Here is a 14,922-nt window from a genome sequence, read left to right as displayed (position 1 = left end):
AAAAATATGGTGTTTTTTGAAAATTAAAGCATGTAAACCTATTCTGAAATACAATTATGAACCTGAAAATGAGCATAATATGAGCACTTTAATACCAGGATGCATTTTTTTTCTTTCGCACTTTCTGAATTAATTATTATTCTGCGGGCCGGACTGAAAGCTTTGGCGGGCTGGATGTGACCCACGGACCGCCAGTTGACAATTGCTGCTATACACCATATAGATCATGTTGTATTTGCATCTTTACCACAAAGAAAAAAACAATGATTGAATATTCAGATAAAGTTTTTATCTGAAAAAAATCAAGCAAAAATGAGCAGGAGGTGAAAGTGCTGTAGCCTTCCTCGCAGTATTCTTTGCATATGGCCCTGACAACTTCCACCAAGAAGATAGCCCTGTATGTTGCCTGAGGGATGAAACTCTGAAAACTGAAATCAACTCTGATCTTCTCTCCTCTCTCAACGTGTCAAATTTTCAAGCAGCCATTTTGCACAACATCTTGTAGCATTACTATTAATACACCAAAATACAGTATAACAAAAACTTATCAGAGACTCTATTTCTATTGTTCATGCTGTGTGCTTTGACAATCTGTCTCATCGTCTCCATCCCACTAATGTTAAACAACAGAAGCCTGATGTGATACACTCACAAACACTGTACCTCACAGATATACAGGATACATCCTGGTGGCAGAGTGTATGAGTAGTGCTTAATTCTTTATTTTCCACCATCCAGGTGTCCTTAAACTAGGCTCCTAAACCCCCCGCTGCTCCAGTGGGGCTGCTATCCAACAGATAAGAGCTCGCTCATAGTAAGCAGCTCCCATGTGCGGTGTAACTTTGAGTGTGTGAAGCAGGGCTTTGCTGATAAAAGAGAAACGATCAGAATTTTTAGACATTTTGACACAATGTGGTCATCTGAGAGGAAAATAGTCAATCAGAGCAAAGAGTCATAATTTGTCTATCCATGTTTCGATTGAGCAACATCTGGCATGTGTGTATGGAAAACTGTCTTTGCCTAGGAGTGCTTCAGTTGTGGCACACACTGTGTGTGTGTGTGTGTGTGTGTGTGTGTGTGTGTGTGTGTGTGTGTGTGTGTGTGTGCACATGTCTGTTGTGTCCTGAGATGACGGATGAGAGGTTTGCATCAATATTTGAACAAAGCGCTCTGGCATCTCTTTCTGGTGTGGCCATGTTGTTTTTGAGTATGAGAGGCAGAGCAGAAATGTGTGGCTGCTGTGAATCCCGTAGCAAAGAAATTTCCATTTCTGCAACCTGACCGAAGTAACTATGAGACTTGCCTGGGGACAAGAAAAGAAACAGGGATGTGATTTTAAATAATGTAATGCAATCTGGCTATTGTCTGGTTATCACCTTGACTCAATCCTTTAGTGTCCAGTGGAGTCCATATGCATCCAGCTGGTGTGCATTATTCATAGTTGCCATAGCAGTTCATTACCTGTCAGCTTGTCAGGGGGACACATCTAGCCCTATGTTGATGTATTTTGATGTGGTTGAATAGTGGGTAGTGTCTGCAAAACACCGAACACAATCGGGCTTTCATGTGTTACCGCCTTTCTCGCCCCATTTGCTGTTGTGCTGGAACATTATTAAAAAAAAAAATCTTTGCTAGTCCATCTTTCCCTGTGGGGAATCTGTCATTCAGAAATTTCTGCAGACAGAATCCCCTTTCACACAACGTGTTCACGGCAGGAATGTTGCGCCGTTATTCCGCCTCACCGTTCTGTATAACAGGTACGGACACGGAACGGTGTGACCGAGTTGTTTCCCCGTTAAACCGGCAGTGGAGGTAGTAAATGAGCCAAATTGACATCTGTGTAAAAGGGACAGCCGGCATGGTGGGACTATGAGCACACACACACCAGACGCTGAAGCTGTTGTGTTAACGTCACGCCTCTTTTTCTTCCGGAATTCCGCATGCTGTCTAAGATCACACAGCATTATGCCGGAGTTGTTTAGTTGAGTGTAAAAATCGGTAGCCTTGCAAAATCTCTGTGGGGAAAAAAGCCTAGAGAGGAAGTGAGGGGCAAAGGTAGTGATCCTTTAGTAGGCAAAAGTTGGTCGAGAACCAAAAACAAAAGTGCCTTTCTTTTTGGACTGGTTTATAAGCACTTCCTGAAAATGCTGAACATTTTTTTGTCATCCTGCCGTGCTCTCGGTTGATCCGAACAGATGCTCCCCCAGTGTTTCTCACCATCTTCAACACCCACCTATCATCTGCTTCACCAATCTCCCTCCACCCCCATCTCCTCTGCTAGCTTCACCTCTGATCCTCAATCTAGACCATCCATCTGCTGCACGGATCTGCGTCAATACTGCCTATGAAGACACCTCACACTGGTCATATATAATTAATGCAGCTTTGACCATTGGCAAGCTGTATTTATTCATGTATTTACACAGGCACATTAGCCTGAAAATCGGTGTTTACACAAAAGCAACGACACATAGTAGGAAATAAAATCCACAGAATGAATCCCCAGTTCACCAACTAACCACCTTATTTTTCAAACCTGTTACTGAAATGTCAACATGGTGAAGTAATTAACAAACAATTATGCCACTGGCTCTTAATTAACACACTAAGAATTAATTAGTAGATGTGTTTGTTAATTCATGGCTAAGCAGCTGCTTCCTGCTTATTAGTAATACTGAATGCTGTTGATTGAGTTAAAGCAATTTCCTCTGCTTCTTCAGTTTTCCCCCCTTTTTTTAACATGCTAATTATAAATAGAGGTTAGGGTGCACAATAGCTCTTCGTTGTTATTTTAAAACTGCAGCATTTCTAAAACATTAAAGGATGGTCTGTTCCTCATATGTCAGAATACTTCTGAAAATGAGAAATGTTTTACAGTAGGCTTCAAGCCTCTGATTATCCAAAGACACATTCAGGCAATGTTGCATTTTATTAAAGCCATATATTCTCTCCCGCTCTCTGTGCTTCTGTCTTTCTTTCATGCTAACACACACTGATACACACACACACACACACACACACACACACACACACACACACTGTCTCCTTCTTGCTCTCTGTTCATGCTGGTACTTCACATATAGTATTAGCAGGAGATTCATTTTTGGTGCCTCACAACTGTAAGAACTTTGAAATCAGAGATCACACTTGTGACATTGTGACTAGGGCTGCCATTTCTGTCATTTTGGTCTTAGTCGACTAAGATTTCTTTAGTTGATGAGTCATTTTTTTGCTTATTCATGCTTAATTACTCATTTCCAAGAAACTTATGAGCACATTTCTGGTAAACACAAGATTTAAAGTGGTGCTTTTGCAGGAGTAATTGTGGAGAAAGTCAGTTTTACAGATGGTTCATTAACTACATTTATATTGTGCTTTTCTAGTCTTAATCACCTCTCAAAGAGCACAGCTCTGTCGATTACATCAACTAATCGATTAATCGACAAAATCATATAAGTGTTAGTCGACTAAGAATTTCTTTAGTCGATTACAGCCCTAATTGTGACAGTGGGTGTTTGAATTCAATATGGTTCAATGAACATTATTCATGAAGAGCAACTGAAATGGAAAAGGGACACATAAGGAAACTTGCATTAAAACCAGCAGTGTTGAGTGTTGTGGTTACTGAAACTGCAAGTGCAAGGCCATTTATATCCATTAAAACTCTTTCAAACTGAAGCAAACCTGTTTTGTGTGCATGTATCAACACAAGTGGTTTAGTGCAGCTCTGACTCTGCAGGGAGAAACTGCTGTAACAACAGGTACCCTACCTGCTATAGGTTAGTATACACTGTAGATACAAGCAGATAGTGGCATTGATGTCTCTTAAGCAAACAGTCTGTCCTTAAAGGGATAGTTGGGATCTTTTGAAGTGGGGTTGGATAAAGTACTTATCCAGTGTCAGTGTATTACCTACAGCTAACATGAGCAATGTACTGCTGTGGACACAGCGGAATGTATTTTAGCCACCTAAATCTGTTTAAGTGTACGCTATATTTAGAATATTTTTACCGCTTTACCTTGCCGCCAAACGGGGCTTTATAATGGGTAACTGACGGTCTTTAAAGCCACCAGACTCCTTTGACAAAAAAAGTAATTTTACCCCACAGAACACGGGAGTTGCTGGTCTACCCACTGCCTCTACCAGTTAGTTAGTTTGTTAGTTCTGTTACTTCTTAACCCATTTAAAACACCAAAGACACACAATTTCACAAATAAACTACTGTAATCTATGTGATATTGTGTGTCTTTGGTGTTTTAAAGGGGTGATAGAATGATTATATAGGGTATTTCACACTGTTCCTTAAGGTCTCCTAATAGGGTATGTAACATTGGTTGGACTGAAAATGGCCAGGGTGCTGTTCTATGGGCCCTAATGCAACACTAAAATAGGCCTGATTGAAATGACTGGTTTTCTGCCTTATATGGTATGCTCATGAATATTTAGATGAGCTGTACGCTGATTGGTTGAGCGAAGCACGCACACACACACACACACTGCACAGAAATTGTATACATTGTTCTTTGCTATTTCATTACAAATTCACTTCTGAGACTTTTTTATGCGAGAAATCAACTATGTAGAGGTCAGATATGGACCGTTTTACGAAAATTGTTAGTTGACTTTTAGCTTTGTTGAGATTCGCCCGTTTTCAGCAGCAGTTTCAAATTGTGAGATTTGCATAGGAAAGAGGTGTCAATGGGACTTTGAGGTTCTCTGTATGTCCTTTTTACCCACCAAACTGTCGTATTTCAACTATGACAAGGTAAACTCGGTTTTACATTCTATCACCCCTAACAAACTAACCGATCGAGGCAGCAGTAGACTAGCAACTCCAGAGTTCTGCCAGCTGAAATTAATGTTTTTGTCAAAGGACTCTGGTGGCGATATAGCAGCTTCAGTTCCCTATCGTAAAGGGCTGTTTGACGGCAAGGTAAAGCACTGAAAAATAAAGTGTACACTTAAACTGATAAAGGAAAGACAACTTAAAATGTCATTAAATCTCAACCGTAACACCAGTACAACAACCCATTGTAACGATGTTGAAACATGACAACCCTGTTAGGGAAGTGACACTTCTGCACTGCATTTCCTTGTTTTTGTAATATTGTGAACCAGACACAGGTTGTTGCATCACTGGATGAATTTAGTCAGTTGGTCACGATCTTGAGTCTGAGTTCTAAGATTGGAAAGAAGGGCCATGTCATCTGCAAAATTGATGACATGGGATGTGGTGTACACAGTCCCCTGATTGCTTGTACTGTATACAGAACAAAAAGCAGCGGGAAGTGTTTCTGTAGGACACGATTATATCAGCTAGCGTTTGAGCTGGAAACAGGACAGCAGTTATGGATATGGGGTGGCAGTGTGCTGAAAGAGGAGCAGAGTTTGGCAAACATCAGCCTGGCTGCTGCTTTTAATATCTCCAAATCATGACGAGTGCGCTGGAGCAGGAGTCATCTTTCTCTGTCTGAAACAACCTGTGCTAACACCCAAAGGCTTTACCAAATAAGTTCAGTCAGCTAGGGGCTCTTTCCCCCTCATTTCTTTTAAATTTCCACTCAAAGCTATGAACACATTGAACTGACCGAAAGGACCACATTTACCCATTGCTTTTAATTTTGCATGTGAGGAGATGGAGTGTCTGCTGTATTTAAGGAAATTAAAACGTTTGTCAGTTTCCCTTCCAGGTTGCATCAGTATTGGCACACTATAGGTGCGCATTTCCAGGACATAAGTTTGTTTATGTGTGAGATGGACCGAGAGGCAGAGAGAGAAAGATCTGATAGAGCCATCACTCAGCCCTTTGGCAGTGATATCTTGTTTTCCTCTCAAACTGGGCGAGATGTATATCTGTGCCCCTTGTGTGTTATTGCCGGGCCGAGGCATTGGTTGTAGATCACGGGGAAAACTGTGAAGCGCGGTGCAGAGCGGTCTCCTGTATGACAGCAGCGAAGCATATTGAGGAGAGATATTGGTCTTCCGCCTTTTGCCGGGAACATCAAGATGAACCAATAACAGCCCTGCCCTAACCATGTGATATAAATGAGCGGAGAATGTTAGAATGGAAAACAGGAACCCCACAGCTCCATCAATGCCACCGCGTTCTGCAGCCACTCTGTTTGAGCCACATCTCACATAATTACAGTTATCTCATTTCCACGTGTGTACTCACTACAAGGTAGGGCTGTGCAATTAATCGAAATCTGAATCACGATTTTGATTTTGGCTCCTAATGATCACAACAGAGTAATCGAGAAAAACGATTATTTTGCACATTACGTTTTGCAAGTAATCTCTTACTTTGTCTTGTGTTCCAAATGAAAATGGGAAAGGTATTAAGGGAAATTACACGGTTCTAGGTGTTTTCACTGTTGATTTGTTGAACTTTTTCACGCTTTTTTTCAGTTCAATAAATCTTTCCAAAAGTCATTAAGTAATTGTGTTAAACAATCTTGATTTCGATCATGGCTTTTGTATGCTTTGGTCATGTGAACAACTTTCGTTATTTTGGAAATTTGTTATCAAGCTGATAGCTCAGTGTCAGTGTTTACATGTATCAGTTCCCCTTTCACCTCATTTATGTCTTTTGGGAATTAATATGTCTGACAAGTGGAATAAATTTGAAAGTACAGTATGTACATAGATCTTGCTTTGATGGCAGCTAGGAAATGGATAGCTTTAAATGGAAGGCTTCCAAACCCCCAGCAAAAGTCCACTGGTGGAATAAACTCCCAAGCTACTTTTTTATGGTTTTATGGTTGTTTATGGAGATATGGCAATCTCATAGATAATTTGACTTTATGAATTTTTACATTAATGTAAGGACTACAGTGTTATCTGAGTGCATTTATTGTGTTGTTTGATCTGTTTGTTGGGTTTGTTGTTTTGTGTTTTTTTTATTTATTCACTTTTATGTTTTGCATGTCTCGTCTGTTTTGTCCTTTTGTGAAGGACTTGATATATGAGCATTGAGATATATGTATGAAATTACTTCACATTGTGTTTTGCAAAATAAATTATAACAAAAAAAAGGATTGATTTCAGTATTGACCAAAATAATCCTGATTATGATTTTTTTCTCCATAATCGAGCAGCCCTAAAGTGCAGAGTACTTGCTTGGTGGTGCACTTTGTGATCTATATGCAGCCATTTCGAGAGCAAAGACGATGTTACGCTGGTCCCAGCCACAGTTAAAGGAGAATTCCTGTCGATTCCAACACGTAGCTCTGTTGTTTTTAAATTTGGAGTGCTGTCAGTAGCGAGAAAAATGAAAACAATCGGTGCTGCCTACACCGTGTTATCCTCCTGCTAGCATTAGCACCCAACAGGCTTAAAGGGCAAGTTTTAAACTTGTTTTTAGCCTCTTAACATGTTCAAAATGTCATTAAAAGTGCCTACCCATGTGAAGTGATTCCTTCTGAGTGAACACAGTGACTCTGACTGCAGTAGATGTGAAAGAAATGCATGAAAGTTCTGCTAATTCAGCTCTGTTTAGTTCTGGTGTTGATACTGCAAGGAGTGCTTTGGGACCGTCTACAAACTACAACACCGAAAAGTGATGCAAACATATTTTCAAAAATAAGCATATGCTATGTTATAATTGATGTAAATTGATGTTGTAGTTTGTAGACGGTCCCTAAGCACTTAACTGCTGTCTCAACACCAGAACTAAACAGGGCTGAATTAGCAGAACTTTCATGCATTTCTTTCACATCTACTGCAGTCAGATTCACTGTGTTCACTCGGAAGGAATCACTTCACATGGGTAGGCACTTGTAATGGCATTTTGAACATGTTAAGAGGCTAAAAACAAGTTTAAAACTTGCCCTTTAAGCCTGTTGGGTGCTAACGCTAGCAGGAGGATAACACAGTGTAGGCAGCACCGATTGTTTTCGTTTTTCTTACTACTGACAGCACTCCAAATTTAAAAACAACAGAGCTACGTGTTGAAATCGACCAGAATTCTCCTTTAAGTACTTGTTTCCCCCTAGAGTCCCATGTCCCACCACCAGCCTGAGGTTAAATCACACCTGAGTGTCTTTCACTATGTCTTGCCTAATCTGTCTGGTGCAATACTATCCCATGGAAAATGAAATAAAGCCTGTAATGCTTTACTAAACCTTGCTCCTGTTGATGTTGATATTTGAGGTATTAGTTGCCGTGGCATTAAATTGTCATGTTGGTAAGCATTAGTATAATACCTGATCTATTCACAAATGAGTCATTACTTGGAGGGATGTGGCATTGTTTGACAGCTGTGTGTTTGTGTATTCATGTTCCCATCTATCATCGTTGGGATGCACGCTCACGCCTATGTTTTGCATCTATCCAGAAACAAACACGCCATGTCAATGTTTCGTGCGCAAAACAAATTGGAGCACTCTGTACAAGAAAAGCTTGCCTGGGGCTAGTCATTTTGAAATTAAAAGCATGTCTCTTTGTTCAGCCTCAGTTCCAGGAATGAGGGAGAGAGCGTGCATGTGTCATACGGATGGGGAGGGGAACACTGAGCTACTGGCTGTGATTTTCACAGCCAGGGAATCACAGAGTCTTTTATCTACTCCCCTCAATCAGGAGACATCCGGCAGGAAAGGTAGGGGGATTAGATTAGCTAGAGAGAGAAAGAGAGAGTGGGTTCTCTAATCCTGATGGTGTTTTCAGAGGTACACCCATCACTGGGGAGAAACATGCAGTGTGCAGCGGGGAGTTGGGATCGGGAGGGGTGGGCGCGGGACGGTTTGCCTCACTAAACCCTTCACACTTGCATGAAAGAGGTTCCAGCAAACTAGGGGATTAGTCAGAGTGTAATTACACTAGCAGGGCCTTAGAAGTAGCAAAGACGTGTGCTGACTGGAACACACCTCAGACGGGCACGGGAAGAAGGGAGTAATGCCTGTTAAATGTGTTGCCAGTGTGTTGTCTGTGATTTCTTTAACTGAATTGGTCATCTTTAGTGAACACCAACATCTGAGAGATCAAAGAAGCCTTTATGGGACCACTGTAGATCTGCCTGATCAAAATTAGGATGCCTCTGTTTTGTTCAAGTTCAAATAGATGTGTATTCCAGTAATTTATATCACTTTTTTGTTTTGTTTTCTGGTGAAAATATGTCTGTGGATTTTTTTTTCCTGTTAATATTTGGTTATATCCAATACACAGTGGTTGTCAAAAAAGAGCTTACACCCATTGCTATAGTAGGATTGCGCTGAAAAAAAAAAACTGCTTCATGTTTCAGGTCCTGTCGGTTCCCCTTAAAAGTCCCATCAAATCAGGATTTCTCACCATCCAACAAAACTGTTTTCTATTTCTGTGTTGCTATTTGTTACCATCCAGAGAAGAAAAGCATAACACATACACAGTGCAGTGTAGATAACCCTTACCCAATGCCTCAAATTTCCCACAGAAGCTCAAAAAACTCATGCTGATGAAGTAAATTATTAAAACCAAATAAAGATTGTATTTTTTACCGTACATGTTTACTGGTTTGTCTATTGTCGGCACGTTCCTGTGTACTTAAAATATGAAATAATAGGATTTGTTTTACTGTTGGCTTTCTCTAAATTATTACATTGTAATGCTGTGGCAGAGAATAGACTGTGGGGACGGGGTGATGTTTTGTTGTTGTGGTATTTCTCACGTTGTGCTCCAAAACAATTTGTTTGAGGGAGACGTCGCTGTAAGGAGTAATGGCTGCTAGTTGGCTCTGGTTGGGGGGGAGAGCCAGAGAGTGAGGGATAGTGGAAGCTGAGGGGAACATAGAGAGTGAGCTAGTTTTCAGGTGTTTTTGTGTGTGTGTTGAAAATAACATTTCACTGCAGGGTTAGTTAGCAGGGAAGAAATCTGAGATGATTTCAATCCGCCATCTCGATGCCGTCGATTAATAATTAACTTTTAGCTTCCATTTTTTTTTCAGTTATACCATTTGAGTCTTATTTTATTCTCATTTAATTCTTCAGGTCCCCGAGGTGAAGCTCTGCAGCATGGCCAGTCTGGGACACTGCCTCACTTCCTGGAGGAGCCTGTTGATGCTTACATCATCAAGAGTAACCCCATCAAACTCCGGTGTCAAGCTCGGCCTGCTCTTCAAATCTTCTTCAAGTGCAACGGCGAATGGGTCCACCAGAGCCAGCACATGTCGCAGGAGCACACCGACATGGGGACAGGTACAGCAAACACTGATTAAACCTAGGGTTGGGTACCGTTCACATTTTTTCTGAAAGTCGGTTCTCTTACACAACGGTACCTTTTTTTTTGGCCCTTTCCTCCTGTGATAACAAAAAATGAACTTCAGTTGTAAAAATTATTCCAAACCTACCTGCTTGGAATTTTGAAAAAATGTAAAAAATGTAGGTTACTCTTGCAACCGCTTAACCGGCATTGCCGTGACTCATTGTGACTTTCTCTCTGTCAACATGCAGAAAGGACCGATAAGAATGTACAGAAATTCTTGTGTAAAACCATCAATGTTCCAGCACTGCAATAGCAACTCTGATACATTCTCACACCTGCTTGCTGATACACCAGATGTTGTTATTATCAATGAGGAGTCCAGTGAGGTGTTCATTTTAGAGGTTGCATGAACCTTTGATCTTAGCATGGAGGAAGCTTTTTTGTCCACGGTCATTAAAAACTAACCACTTCAAAACACCATCTCAGAGTTAGGCTATAGGTGCTGACCGTTTTCATATTTGGCAGCTTGGGACACACACACAGGCTGGTTGTAAAAGGGCTTCGTCAGCTTGGGATGCCCAAAAAGAGTGCTAAACGGCTAGCAAAGTACTGTGCTCTGTCTGCTATCATAGGCAGCCTCCATACATGGCGAAGACGCTGTTAATTATACCCATAAGAACAGAGGGGTATGCTTAATAGTATGAAGACTTGCTGTATGCCAATGGCCCATGATTTTGTATATGTATTTAACTGCATCTATAATATTTATGTCCCTGTAAATTATTCTTTTCAAGTGGACTTAAGTAAATTGTTAAAGTGTGTGTGTGCGTGTCAAGTACCGAAATTTGATTTTAACGTGAATTGGTCCTCGGTAGTACCGACGTAATTCGGTCAGTACCCAAGAAAGTACAGATTTCGGTACCAAATCCTAATTGAAACAAATTCTAGTGTATACAGACAGACAAGCATGCTGTCCACACACAGGATATACAGAAAGACTACGTGCAACTTAATTTATATTTTCCTTTCCGTCAAGCCATCCTCCTGTCACTCTAATTTATGAGGGTAGCATTCACATCTCTCATAGCAAGGACTGAAGTCTTAAGAATGAACTTTGCAAATGGGGCTTCATGACAATGCCTGCAGCTATGTCCAACCCTGCAAATGTGTTTGCCTCGCTTCCTTAGTGCATACTGTGTGTCACATTTCATCCAAACTGAAATACCAACGTTTAGACCATGAAAAGCGCCTACTTGTTCAATTTTAGGATTTGACTTTGAACTCCAAATGGTGTCTTTTACTGATGCAACTTGCTGAAATGCAGTTGTTGTTGTTGTTGTTTTAACTTCAAACTCAAACTACAAAGAAAGATGTCCTTTTTTTCTGAATCCCTTGTCTGTTTTTATTGCATCATCTCACAATGGGTTCTCATGAATTCCCTTATGTTTATACAGCAAATTGGAAGACAGAATTATACCTTCTTTTCTCCCTAAAATGTTCTTGTATTGTAATTAAATTGACTTATTAAATTGGTTTCTGCCGAACCATTATTTTTATCCACCGAACCAAACCCTACGCTTGCACTACGCTGGTCGACGTAATGACGGCGCCGTTGATTACGGGAAGGTGTTTACATAGGTGGACCGTTCAATGCAGTAGGCCGTGAGAAAGTGAAAATGGAACTCATGAGCAGAAAAAGTGTTGTCTGGCAGTACTTTCAGTCAAAAGAAGGTGATTCAAGTCGAGCTACATGTTCAATTTGCAATGCCGATTTGTCTCGTGGTGGCAAGGACCCTAAACAATACACAACTTCGCCGCTGTTAAAACATTTGGTATGAAACATCCGAAAGAATACGAGTTGAGCATGAAGGAATCTACAGACAGCAGCCAAAACGCAGCAACTTCAGGTACGGCAAAGGAAGGACAGTCCCAGCTAAAAACTTGTGTTAACCATTTTTTTACTTCATTAATGTGTTTACTGTGTTAATGGACTGAGGATGGGTGTAGGATTCAGATTCGGCAGAATCTTAACCAGTGGATTTGGTATTCGGCCGAACCCCAAAAATCTGGATTCGGTGCATCCCTAATTATATTATCACTTTTTTTTGTCAAAGAACCACATCGCTTCACTTTGCAGGGTTGGATCAACGGCATCACACCACAGAGTTATTTCTTGTAAATGTACCACTACCACATCTACATAGTATCCACAAGAGCAGAATTAAAAACTAAAAAAATATTAGCTACACTAATAATGAGGCCTAGGTCTGCACTGAATGTCAGATGACCATCATTTAATTTGATTAGAACTCACTGAAAGAGGTCAGGATGAAGGCAAAATATTTATGAGCCTGCCTTGGCTGCTATTAGTGTGACAGTGTTGATGCTTCACTAAACACACAGCACCAATCAATATCTCCCCCCAGAGTTAACAATGGACCTCTAAATTTTTACTGCCTCTAGTATGGATTCATAGCGCTGCTCCCATCTGGCTCCTTATCATCATTTGTATCTGTTTCCACTGGGACAGACACGTGGAAGGAAGACTACAGAAGGGAAAGGACTGAGAGGGAGAATATACGGATGCATATATAAGGAGGTCATCTTAAAAATCCACCTGTGCTTGTATCTCATAAAGCCGAAAGATCTGTCCAGGCCTGGACTGTGCCAGGATGTGTTCTTCTAAGCGCCAGCTGCTGGAAAATGTGACAAAATAGAATGCATGTGGAATTAGGGATTTTTATTAGTCTTTATAGAACCTTGACCTTTGCTAAAATAGGAGAAGCACCACAGAAATAGATTTCAGAACCGACAGAAAACCTGGATGGATACCAAAAAGGAAGCATAAGCCAAGTGAGTCCTTTCCCATGCATGAATGTATCTCAACATTTAGTTGAATTCCTAAACTGTAGAAGTTGTCAGTAAGGTTCGTGTGTGCTATTCTGAGGGCTGCTTCCTGTCTATCAACACTTCTTGCTGTTGCCATAGCGCCAGTGTTTAAAGCTGAGGTGACAACGTTACAGATAGACAGGCAACACTTGCAAAGTTTAAATTTAATGAAGGCAGAAATGAGTTGTGCTGTTTGTGGAGAGACTGGTAAAGTAGAATCTGCCTGCATAAAATCACGATTTTCTTTTATCGTGCTGATGAAATACTTATAGATTGTTTACAGTTAAACTGGATGCATTGACCCATCCCCTAGCAACATGTATTTTAACCATCAAAGCAAGTGTTTCCTAATCTTAACAAAGTTGTTGTTTAAAGCAGCTATTATCAATATCTTTTTATGGATCAAATGACTATGTGTAATGTGAAAGGGGTCGCTCGTTGTGACACGCCCACAGAGAATTATCACCCGACTCTGCAATTCCTCTCTACAGAAGTTAAGAGCGTCTTTAAGCTCATTGTCTTATTGTCTGGTTTTCCAGCCCTTTTATTTTTTGCATCACTCTCATCGCATCGCTTTCTGCCATGGTAGGCAGCTGTTTTCAGCAAAAAAACTGTAAAAGTCTTTTGTATGTCTGTCTGCTGTTCAGTAGTGGAAGGGGAGCAAAGTTAACAAATAGCTGGTTAAGCATTGTGGAGCATTTAGCAGCTATAGAGCAGGATAAGTTTTCTCAGGAGGTGGTGGAGACCAAAAACCGAGCTACGAGGAACATCAATATTGGACTTACATTCACCAGGTGGCCAGAAACATGAAACCAAATGAATGCTAACTTTGCACCGTATCTGCTGGATGTGTAAAAGATGGATTATATAAAAGTGTAATATATATATAAGACATCAGTTAATGCAGGTTTAAATTTAATGCATTTGGCAGGATAACAAGGGAATGCCCTTAGCCTAGTAGTTTGTTGTGTTTTTGTTCTACTGGTAGGGGTCGCAAGGTCAGCAAAATTGTGATATGGCTCATCTTAGTTTGTACTGACAAGTTTTTCATTTTTTAATGTTTCAGTCTCCAACAACTGGTTCTCACTTAATCAAACCTAATAGAGCAATGTCATGAATGCAGCATGAAGCATTAAGTCTATAGTTTATAGTAGGGCTGAACGATTAATTGCATTTGCGATAATATTGCGATATGTTAAAACGCGATTTCCTAATCGCAAAGGCTGCGATTTGGTCACATGACTCGCGAGAGCAAATCAGTCTGCACTCCGCAGAAAAAGCATCAACTAGCACGCTAACGCTTCACTGTACCTTGAGCTGATTTCTGTCATTCAAACAACTCTGAGTTGTAGTTTAAAACTTTTACAGCCATTTTAATAAAATGAAGGGTTTTATTCTGGTTCGAGTCCATACATGCAGTTAATGGATACAGACACGCAGAACTGAAAGCTCGGTTGGCAACTATTAGCTAGCTCTGATTAGCGGTTAGCTCCGGTTAGCGGTTAGCTCCGGTTAGCGGTTAGCTCCGTTATAAAGATATGGAGTGGAGGAGCTGCCACTGAGAGGGGTAACAATCAGACTGATAAATGACGTTCGGGGAGCTTTCACAGCAGCGTGGCCGCGGAGTTTCAACAGTTTTATTAGTACAGTTAATCCCACGGCAAGAACACCAGCAACTAGCTAACGCAACGATAGCCTCTCAGCACTCGGCAGCACGCAACTTCACGAGGGGGAGGGGCTGGAGGCAGCTGTAAAAAAATAATATACGTGTGTGTGTGTGTATATACTATATTTTTACTTTTTTAACTGTCTAGTGTGTAATTATGTGTTGTTCATACTATAAAATGATTTATTGTTTG

General features: G+C 40.7%; 1 protein-coding gene across 1 annotated transcript in view; it reads left to right on the top strand.

Moving 5' to 3' along the window:
* The window catches only part of LOC116063022 (netrin receptor UNC5D-like), a 188,322-nt gene that overhangs the window by 107,585 nt on the left and 65,815 nt on the right, over positions 1–14,922 (top strand). Inside the window, exon 2 of the mRNA XM_031317870.2 lies at positions 9,961–10,167. Coding sequence (XP_031173730.1) covers positions 9,961–10,167 — 207 coding nt within the window. The remainder of the gene's footprint in view (positions 1–9,960; positions 10,168–14,922) is intronic.

The sequence above is a fragment of the Sander lucioperca genome, chromosome 14, assembly GCF_008315115.2.
Source record: "Sander lucioperca isolate FBNREF2018 chromosome 14, SLUC_FBN_1.2, whole genome shotgun sequence".
In the NCBI taxonomy this organism is placed as follows: Eukaryota; Metazoa; Chordata; class Actinopteri; order Perciformes; family Percidae; genus Sander; species Sander lucioperca.
This window is presented reverse-complemented; position numbering and strand designations above follow the sequence as displayed.